Source organism: Aphelocoma coerulescens, unplaced genomic scaffold, assembly GCF_041296385.1.
Source record: "Aphelocoma coerulescens isolate FSJ_1873_10779 unplaced genomic scaffold, UR_Acoe_1.0 HiC_scaffold_60, whole genome shotgun sequence".
NCBI lineage: Eukaryota > Metazoa > Chordata > Aves > Passeriformes > Corvidae > Aphelocoma > Aphelocoma coerulescens.
The window spans coordinates 1,280,064-1,290,145 of record NW_027183949.1 but is presented as its reverse complement, the minus strand read 5'-3'; the positions used below and the strand labels follow the sequence as shown (position 1 = coordinate 1,290,145).

At 59.1% G+C, this 10,082-nt stretch overlaps 1 protein-coding gene across 1 annotated transcript; it reads left to right on the top strand.

The window, feature by feature from the left end:
- Nucleotides 1-7,564: 7,564 nt before the first annotated feature.
- LOC138102095 (serine/threonine-protein kinase pim-1-like) lies at nucleotides 7,565-10,082 on the top strand. Its single transcript, XM_068999861.1, is given in 6 exon segments — nucleotides 7,565-8,134; nucleotides 8,256-8,306; nucleotides 8,532-8,875; nucleotides 8,877-8,896; nucleotides 9,542-9,718; nucleotides 9,976-10,082. Coding segments are annotated over 6 exon segments (1,269 nt in total).

The window sequence follows — 10,082 nt, the reverse complement described above, 5'->3', positions numbered from 1 at the left end:
TCCTGAATCCACAGTCAGTGGTATGTTCCAGCTTGAGGAGATCATTTCAGGAACTGCAGCTGCTTTGTCCTGCAGCCAGAGGCTTCCTGTGTCAAGGGCTGGGAATGATTCTCCCCCGGTCACTTGTCAGCATCTTCCCAGCCCTAACTGATGGAACCCCTCTGTGCCTCTGTGCCGTGCCCGGGCTGGCTGCAGGCAGTGCCCCAGCCGCCGGAAAGGCAGATCCTGTCCCTCCCTCATTGCTCGGGACTCTTCCCGGGGCACTGGGATGTGGGCATGTGCAATGCCAAGGGCAGGACCATGGGGTGGCCCCTGCCATGCTGCTGAGCAGCAAAAAAGAGGCAATGAGGCCCCAGGGCTGCAAGGGTCACTTGTCTCCCAACTGGCCCCAGGGGCAGGGACAGCAGCCCTGGCCAAAGTGCTGCAGAAGTTGCCTCTGTCAGGGCCTTGCAGCTTCTGCACATCCCTCTGCCCTCTCCGGCCCAGGCTGTCCTACAGTGTCCGTGCCCTGTGTCTCTGTCCCTGCAGGCTGTCCTCATCCCCCCGGCTGCCCCACCTCCCCGGCCCCTTCCTTTGCTGATGGCTCTGCGGCCTGCCTGGCTCTGCCTTGGCACGCAAAGCCTTGGGCTGCTCCAGACTCCTTCTGGGGGACACGTGGCACCACAGCACTGCCCTGGGAGAGAAATTCCTTTCTCCTTGTGTCCAGTCTGGACCTCCCCAGCTGCCCTTTGCATTAATTCTTTCTTTTGCCGGCTGTTCTCTACTATGTCAAAAGGATCCACCATCTCTGAAACCACCCTTCAAGCCCTCCCAGGACTCTCCTCCACTGTCCTCAGGCTCCACTCCACTGAGCACAGAGCCCCTTTGTCCCTATGTAGTGATCATGTGCTTGAGGCCACGGGCACCTGGACAAGAAGGTCGGTTCTTTTCTACAGGAAGGAAACCACAGAACCCCAGTGTTTTGAAGGCAGATGAGAGGCAGCCACCAGAGGCCAAGGCAAGCCAGACCTGTCTGTCCTTGCAGCTTCTGTCTGAAAGCAACCCTTGGACATATGGGGAGTTTTGGAGGTGGAGTTCCATTTCAGCTGTGGGTGCCTGGACCGGAATGACAGCTCTTCTCCCCAGGAAGGAAAGGGCAGAGCCCCAGGGTTTCAAAGGCTGATTAGTGGTGGCTCAAGGAGGCCAAGGCCAGCCAGACCTGTTTGTCTTGGCAGCTTTTGTCTTGGAGCGATCCTTGGATAGAGGGAATTTGGGAGGCCAAATCCCAGTTTTGTCCATGGACGTCTGGCCAAGAAGGACAGTTCTTTTCCATTGGCAGAAAAGTGAGGAGCCCCAGTGTTTCAAAGGCAGATGAGAGCTGGCCCTCAGGAATGCAAGGGGAGCTGGACATTCCTGGCAACTTTTGTCTGGGAGCTATTCCTTGGATAGATGGAATTTCAGAGGTGGATTCCCAGTTTTGGCCATGGATGGCTGGACTTGAAAGATGTTTTTTTCCATGGGAAGAAAAGCACAGCCCCCCACCCCGTGTTTTGAAGGCAGATGAGAGGTGGCCCCTAAGAGGCCAAGGCCAGCCTGAGCTGTCTGTCCTGGCAGGTTTCACATGGGAACAATCCTCGGATAGAATCAAATTTGGAGGTAGAATCCTAATTTCAGCCATGGGTCCCTGGAGGAGAAGGACAGTTCTTTCCCACAGAAAGGAAAGCAAGGAACTCCAGCATTTCAGGGGCAGATGAGAAGCAACCCTCAACATGCCAAGGTCAGCCGGACCAGGCAGGTGGCCCCAGGGGGCCAAGCCAACCAGTCCTGTTCCATGTTCTTTGGATCCTTGGGGCCCTGCAGCATCACAATTTTGTTCCCCTGAGGCCCAGCAATATCACAGTGGTCTCCTTGGCTCTACAGCGGCACAAAGGCCCCTTGCTTCCATGAGGCCTTGCTGTGTCCAAACGGTTTCCTTGCTTCCATGGGGCTGCAAAATACCACTATGGCCCACTGGTTCCATGAGGTCACAGAGTGTCACAGTGGTCTCCATGATTCCATAAGGTCCTGCAGTGTCACAATGGCTCCTTGGTTCTATTGGGCTCCCCAGGATCACAGTGGCCCCTTGGTTCCACAAGGCCTGGCTGTGTCACACTGGCCCTTTGCTTCCATGAGACCTTGCAGTGCCACAATGGTTTCCTTGGTTCTATGAGGCCCTGTGGTGTCACAATGGCCCCTTGATTCCATTGGGCCTCTTACTGTTACGTAGTTCTTAGTTCCGTGGTGCCCTGTAGTGTCACAGTGGTCTCCTTGGCCCCATGGTGCCACGCAGTGTCCCAAGGGCCCCTTGGTTCTATGAGGCCTGGCTGTGTCACAATGGCCCCTGGCTCCCATGAGGCCCTGTGATGTCACAATGGTCTCATTGGTTCCACGAGGCCCTGCAGGTCCACAATGGCCCTTCGGTGTCACAAGGCCTTGAAGTGTCATAATAGTCTCAGCGGGTTCCCCCGCTGCTTCACAATGGCCTCCTTGGTTCCGTGATGCCCCGTAGCGTAACAATGGTATCCTTGCTTCCACACAGTCAGAATGGCCCCGTGGCCTCATGGAGCCCCACAGTGTCACTGCGATCCCCTTGATTCCACGAGGCCCTGCCGTGCTACAATGACCCCTTGGTTATACAAGGCCCTGCGGTGTCACAATGGCCCCTTGGTTCTGAAGTGTGCAAGAGCCTAATCATAGGAGAAAGGCTCCAAAAAATGCTTTGTCATTATCACTGCTCAGCACCAGAAAGGCTTCAAAAGTGCTTCGTCATTATGGCTGCTTATCATAATCACTTTTGAACGCCTGGAAACTACGTGCCGTACGGGCCGTGCATAGCCCGCCTGGAGGCCCATAAAAAGGAAGGCAAAACTGGTGCAAAATGTGGAGGCGAAAGCGAAAGGTAGAATCCCTGCCCTTTGCCTTTCCCCACACCACCACCATCGCCAGCCACGAGACACCCTGAGGCCTCCGGGAGCCGACGCCGCCCGCCTGGGGAGAACCCCCCAATCCTTCACCCTGGACTGAAATCCCGAGTGAGCTGTGCAACCCCTACCCCTGCTCCTTCGTCCCAGGCGGACCGAGGTTCAGCTGCAAGCATGGAGCCTGCATCTCGGAGGACGGGCCGCCGCTTTCCAGCCAAACTGCTCCAGAGATGGGAAGAGGCAGATAAGACGCTTCAAACAGCAGGAAAAAAAAAGGCAAAAACTTCTCCACTTCCCCCACCCTGTCTCAGCAGCAACAAAGGTAGCACAGTGTGGTGGTGACTTATCCTATGCTTTTAGAGTAACCTTGGCTTTTTCTAACTCTTCTCTACTTTTCTCCTTCTTTCTCTTTGCCTCTCTTACCATTAGATAAACAGATACCCATTTTTTTGGCACCAACATTTAATCTCGTTTGGTTTTAATCTCGTCTCTGGGAATATTTTGAACCTTCAAAGTTCTTTCCTTTTTATACTCAGAGATTTTGTTTTCTTTGCCCATCTGGGTGTAAATCAGATAGTAACAAAGTGTCATAATGGTCTCCACGCTTCCATGAGGCCCCACGATGTCACAATGGACTTTTGGTTCCATGAACTTTCGTTCTGTCAGCAACAGTCTCCTTGGGTCCGCAGTGTCACAATGGACCCTTGGCTCCATGAGGTTCAGTAGCGTAACATGGACGCCTTGATTCCATGAGGTCGTGTAGTGTCACAATGATCTCCTTGCTTCTGCGGCCCTGCTGTGTAACAATGGGCCTGTGGTTCCATGAAGTTCTGTACTGTCAACCATGATCTCCTTGCTTGCACAACTGACCCTTGGTTCCATGAGGCGCCTGGCCTCCAACAGCCTCTAAGAGACCCTTATGGCCCCTCAAGGCCCCTCACAGCCCCTCATGACCCCTCGGTGCCCCTCACAGCTCCCCAGGGCCCCTCATGGCAGCTCACAGTCCCTCACAGTTCATGGCCCCTCATGACCCTTCACAGCCCCTAACAATCTCTCATGGCCCCTCACAGCACCTCATGGCCCCTCATGGCCCCTCACGGCCCCTCACGGCCCCTCACGACTCCTCACGACCCTTCACAGCCCCTAACAAGCCCTCATGGCGCCTCACAGCCCTTCACAGCCCCTCATGGCCTCTCACAGCCCAAGGCATGGGACTCCTTCCGAAGGAGAAGAGATCGGGCTCTGCTTGTTCTCCTTTTATTTTGGTCACTTCACAGTGATGAGTAAAGGAAAGCTGAAATGGAGCCTTTCCCCAGCATTTCCCTCTGGGATAATTGCGGGGCTGAAGCTCTGTGCTGGCGCTGGCCCATGTGTGAACATCGCTGCAGCCCCCCACAGCCTTTGCTGTCCCCCGTGTCCATTCCCTGTCCCTGAGACCCGCCCAGCTCTGGCAGCAGCAGGAGCCACCGCGCAGTGGGCCCTGTACCGGCACAGCCGGGGCTCCTGGCCAAGAGCAGCAGCAGCGCCAGCCCCTTCCCACCTGCTTGTGCCTCGGCTTCCCAAGAGGTTTTTCCCGGTGAATTTCTGGACTAGAGACACAATCAGCCACAAACAGACCTGATTCCTCAGAGCCCGGCTGTGCTGCCCTGATGCAACCTTCAGAGAAAGAAAGGATCGGGTTCCAGCACTGTTCCCAGCACCGTTTCACTCATCCTCAGGTGACAGCAGGAGGCTTTTCTTGCGTTTGCCTTGGGAATTACAGATCATGGCTGCTCTTCCCCCTCTTCTGGTTGCCACTTGAATTTTATCTGAAAAACTGCAATTGCCTCTTTTGATCGGTGCTAGCCACAGTGCTTTTCTGATGGGGAATTCAGATGCTTTGTTGCAGGCATCCTGATTAGCAGATCTTGAAATGTTCACAGGTCTATAAGCAAAAAGTCGAGGAGAATGAAAGCCATACAGGCCACATTCACAGCGCTCAAACACAGCCCTTTTGCTGGTGCTCTTGAAATAGAATCAGCTGCCAGAGGCCAGCACAGAAATTGCCTCTGGAGTGTGGAATGAAACGAAAAAATCCACCGGGAGAAAGAGGAAGCAGAACTTCTGCACTCGCTTCATTGCTTCTTCCCAGCAGCAGGAGACGTGGATGTCCAGAGGTACGTCCCGCTGCTGCTGACCACAGTGAGAGCACAGCCTGCTGCCCAGTCCCAGCGGGAACCCGAGCCCAGCCCGGGGAGCTCCCGCAGCGTCGGCAGCTCAGCGGACGCGGTGCCAGGGCCGCAGCCCCGGGAACACGCCCGCCCATTGTGGGGCAGCGGCGCAGGCCCAATGTCCTGCGGCCCAAACTTGCTGCTGCTGCTGCTGCTGCTACGCAAGGCCCATCCTTCTCCCCCTGCTCCTCTCCCAGCACGGCGCAAATTGCACCTCGCGGGATGCTTCCCCGGAGGCTGCTCAGGCGCCCCGCTCCTCTTTCACCTGAGCGTCACTGCAGAGGAATCTTTGGCGCACTTCCGTAAGCCCGGGCCTCTCGCTTCGTGCTGAATCGGGGATGCAAATGGCCTTGTTAGGAAAGTCAAAAGCCAAGGGAACGGATTAGGAATTATTTGAAAAAACTACCCTTCTTCCAGGCAAGGTACACCAAGTCATTTCCCGCATTTCTCCTTTGCAGATTCTTTCAGTCGCCTGCTCGGCGAGCTCCAGCTTCTTCTGCTGCTTCCTGTGAACCGATTGCACTCTCGATTTGAGCACCAACGCACCAGATGTGCAAGCATCTACGCTGAACTCAGAAACCAACTGCCTCTGTCAGACCATTTTCACAGTCCAGCTCACTTGCAAGATGTCCACTGAGAGCTTGGAAGGATTAGCCCCCAGCTCTCCACTTCTGGCTGCAGGCTCCGGAGATTCTTTCTCTCCATTCAGCCAGCCTAACAATTGCTGCTACCCCCTCCTCCTGTTTCCTTAGCCTACAACAGTAACGACGAAAACCTTACCCACGGCACAACTCGCTAGTCCACCAGGAGGAGAAAGGACAAGTTGTCAAGCTCTCAAAACCTTGGTCCTGCTTTGCTGCAAGAGTCCTGCTGCACGCACAGTGTGGCAAGCCAAGAGAAGCTGCATGTGATGGCACATCTTGTGACAGGAGCTCCAGCTCGGTCTCCAGGAAAGGGTCTTGAAAAGAGCAAACATCACTGTGGACAAGATTCTTGCAAAAGCAAAACAGCTTCCCAGAAGGGACATGCAAACGGAAAGAAACAACCCAAGATGTTCCCGTATACTATTAATTGCTTCCCTTCTATGCTCCCCTTTTCTGTCTTGCACTAGTTCTACCTCACAGTCCTTCCAAACTGATCTTATCTCAAACACCTAGGACTTAGCAAGTTTGAGACACTCTACAATACCAAGAGCTACACACAGCTTGCCTTCTCCCTGTTTGGCTTTGAAAGCAATGCTGGAGACCCCAGAAGCCTGCCAAGGGAAGATTTTAGAGCCCAGTGCCTTGCTCGGCTCTGGCTTCTAGAGACAGGGCATGTGCTCCCATGGGACTGCACCCTCAGCAGTGACAACAGACAGCAGCAGCAACAAAGGTGATTCCCATGACACTGTCGCAGGGCTCAAGACTCCGTGTCTTGGCTTCACATGGCAAAGCTCACTGTCTGTTTGGACAGACTCAGCATCCAAACTAGTCTGCTTTTCTACCTGTGTCAATGAACAGCAGGAGAGGGAAACCAGCCAGCAGTTTCTTTGCAGAGAGGGCCTTTGTTCCAGGCTGAAAGTGCTGGATTGGCAGGGAGGAGGCAAACAGCTGAGAGCTTAGCTGCTCTATTGGACCGGCATCAGAACTCAGCAAAAAGAGTGTTTCCACTCTTTTATTTGAAGCCTCCTATCGGCAGTCTCCGATTTTCACCTGGAACCGGACAAGAAAACAGCAACAGCCCTGGCGACGAGGGCACCGCGCCGGGCACGGCCCCGCCGCTCGCACTGCCCACGCCGAGCGGCCGGGGAGCAGCGCTGCACCGCGCAGGGGCTGCACGTCTCCCTCCTCACGTCCTGCTCTGCCCTCCCACGGGGCTGCCTCTGCCTGGCGCTGGCAGGCTCCTCATTCAGCACTTTGCTCTGCTCCAGGCGAAAAGCGCGGACAGCGCTTTGGTTGCTCGCGAGCAAGAGACCGCGGCGCGGGGCGAGCCAGCAGCAGCAGGGGCAAGTTGCAAGACTGCCGCAAGGAAGAGTTACAATCTGGTGAAGAAGAAGCTAAACAAGACGGTGCGTTTGGCGCGGCTGCGGGAGGAAGAGATGCTCCGGGACTCCGCTTCGGCCCCGGAGCGGCCCGTGCTGGCGCGGGGCGCGCGGGGCTCGGCCGCGGGGCGCGTGGGGCAAAAACGGACACCCGGGCAACAGACACACGGACACGCGGACCAACGCTCCCAGCGCTTCGGCGGCAGCAGCGGCAGCGGCAGCAGCGGCAGCAGCGGCAGCAGCAGAAGAGCAATACAAGAGCAGCGGTTCTCCAGACCCTCTGCGTTCCTTCTCCTGTTCCTCCTCTCCTTCTCCCAGTGTCCCGCATCCCCTGTCCCGCTCTCCCTTCAGTGCTCCACCCCCTCCGCCCCTTCCGCGGCCTCCCTCTCCCCATGCCAGGCCGGGCCATGCGCCCGGCCCGCCCCCGGCCCCGGGCGGGGCTGCGCCCTCCCCGCCCCCGGGCGTCCCGCCGCGGTCTCGCCTCCGCCCGGCTCTTGCCCTACTGGCGGTGGCGCCGCTGGGCGGGCATCAGTGCCTGCCTCTTGGGCAGCACTGTTAGCCTCTGGCTCCGGCTGGCCCGGCCCCGGCCCCGGCCCCGGCCCCGGCCCCGGCCCCGGCCCCGGCTCCTCCCGGGACCCGCCGAGGAGACAGACGGCGCGGCCGCTCCCGCCGCGTCCGCAGCGTCTTCCCCGGTCCGAGCTCTTCCGCTCGGCAGCGCGGCCCCCGCCCCCGAGCCGCCGGTGTCCCCTTCGAAAGAGGCAACATCTGGGGATACCCGGCCCGGGGCGGTTGAGGGGCGCCCGGCGGCCGTTTCTGGCCCCGGGCCGAGCGCTGACAGCCGCGTCTCGCCGGCAGGGAATGCGCTGCAGGGCCTGAGGGAGCGCTACCTGGAGGGTTCGCTGCTGGGGCGCGGCGGCTTCGGCAGCGTCTTCGCGGCCACGCGGCTCTCGGACGGCGCCCCGGTGAGTGGCGGGGCCGGCGGCGGGCGCAGGAGGCGGGGGGCGGAGGAGGGCGCAGGAGAAGGAGGATGGGGCTCGGCAGGGCGGGCGGCGAGCTCAGCCCGCTGCTCCCCTTGGCTTGCAGGTGGCCATCAAATGGGTGCCACGGACCCGCATCCGTCATTGGGGCGAGCTGGTGAGTGAGCGGGGGGGATGGGGTGGGGGTGGTGGGCAGCGGGAGAAGGCGGGGCGTGACGGGCGGTGATGAGCCGAGGCCCGGGAGGGTGGAAGGCGCCAGGACGCCTCGGGGGAGAGCGGGCGTGGGGGCAGCGGAGGGCGCAGAGCATCCCGGGCTGGGCGAGGGCTTCCCGAGCCCTGGCACGGCATCAGCCCCACTGACGGCATCGTGCTCCTCCCGCAGCCCAACGGCACCAGCGCACCACTCGAGGTCGTGCTGCTGGACAAGGTGTCCACCGGCTTCCCTGGTGTGGTGCAGCTCCTCGAGTGGCTCGAGCTCCCCAGCAACGTGGTGCTGGTGATGGAGCGGCCGGAGCAGTCTCAGGACCTGCTCCATTTCATTCGAGCGCGGGGCTTCCTGTCAGAGGAGGTGGCACGGGAGCTGTTCCGCCAGGTCCTGGAGGCCGTGCGGCACTGCACCAGCTGCGGGGTCCTTCACAGGGACCTGAAACCAGAGAACATCCTGGTTGACCTGGCCACGGGCCAGGCCAAATTGATTGACTTTGGCTGCGGCACCTACCTGCAAGACAGCCTACACCAGCTTTGCAGGTGAGTCCTCGCTGGGGTAGGCTCCCGGTGCCGGCATCTCGCGGCCCAACCTGGCTGTGGCAGCGGGGATTCTCCCTTTTGATGCCAGTCATGGGACCGAGTTTTCAGTCCAGTTGCTTTTGAGTGCGGGTGGCCGGGGGGGCCATCTTCCAGCCCTGCTGGCAGCCTTTGCCAGCCACTCTGCCCAGGACTGGCGCTGGGGCTGGGGCAGCCAGTGTGACAAAAACACACCCGTGGGTGGGGGTCGCAGAGAGGGGGGGGCCAGAAGCTGTGCACCCGCCGGTTTGGTGTGCAGGCAAGAACCGGCTTGGACTGCTCAGCTCGCCTTGTTTGCCTTGGCTTCAGAATGTTTTTTTGGGGCAATGCAGGCAGGGAGGGTGAAGGCATGGTTTTCCCACCCCCGGCACTGAGCGGGTTTTCCCTTTGCATGGAATGCTCGGGCCTTGCCCGGGCTTCCGCTGCCCTCTTGTGACACCGGTGGCTTCTTTTACAACCCCCAGTTTGTCCACAAGTCACAGGCGCTGGCGAGAGGGCAGCGGGTCATGCCGCGTGCCACCGGTGCGGCCCCCGCGTGCCCAGGGATGCTGGGGCGAGGCTCCGGGAGCAGGCAGCATCCCGCTAATGAAGTGCCTCTCTATTCCGTAGGAACACCATCGTACAGCCCCCCGGAATGGACCCATTTTGGCTGGTACTACGGCGAGGCAGCTACCGTCTGGTCCCTGGGCATCGTGCTGCACCAGATGGTCTGCGGGCAGCACCCGTTCCCGAAGGGCCGGAACATCAGCTGGGGCCAGCTGTCGCTCCCAGAACGGCTCTCTCAAGGTGGATGCTCATCCCTGCGGCACGGGGGGAATAGCAGTACTGGGAGACAGCAGCGGGCTCATGAGCATCCCGCTCTGGCAGCTGCCGAGGAGGTGGCACATGCCTCGCTCTCCTGCTCTCCTCCAAAACAAAGAATGGATGGGAAAGTTCAGGCACAGCTCGGAGCCCCCATGGCATGGCCTGGGCATGGCAATAGTGGGGCAAAGCGGACAGGAGCCTTCTGCAACTGACCGGCGCTTTCTGGTTTCTCCCCACAGACTGCAAGGAACTGATCAGATGGTGTCTGTCCCTGCACTCCTTGGACAGGCCCTCATTAGAAGACCTGTCGTGTGATCCTTGGCTGCAGGATATTCATCATCCATAG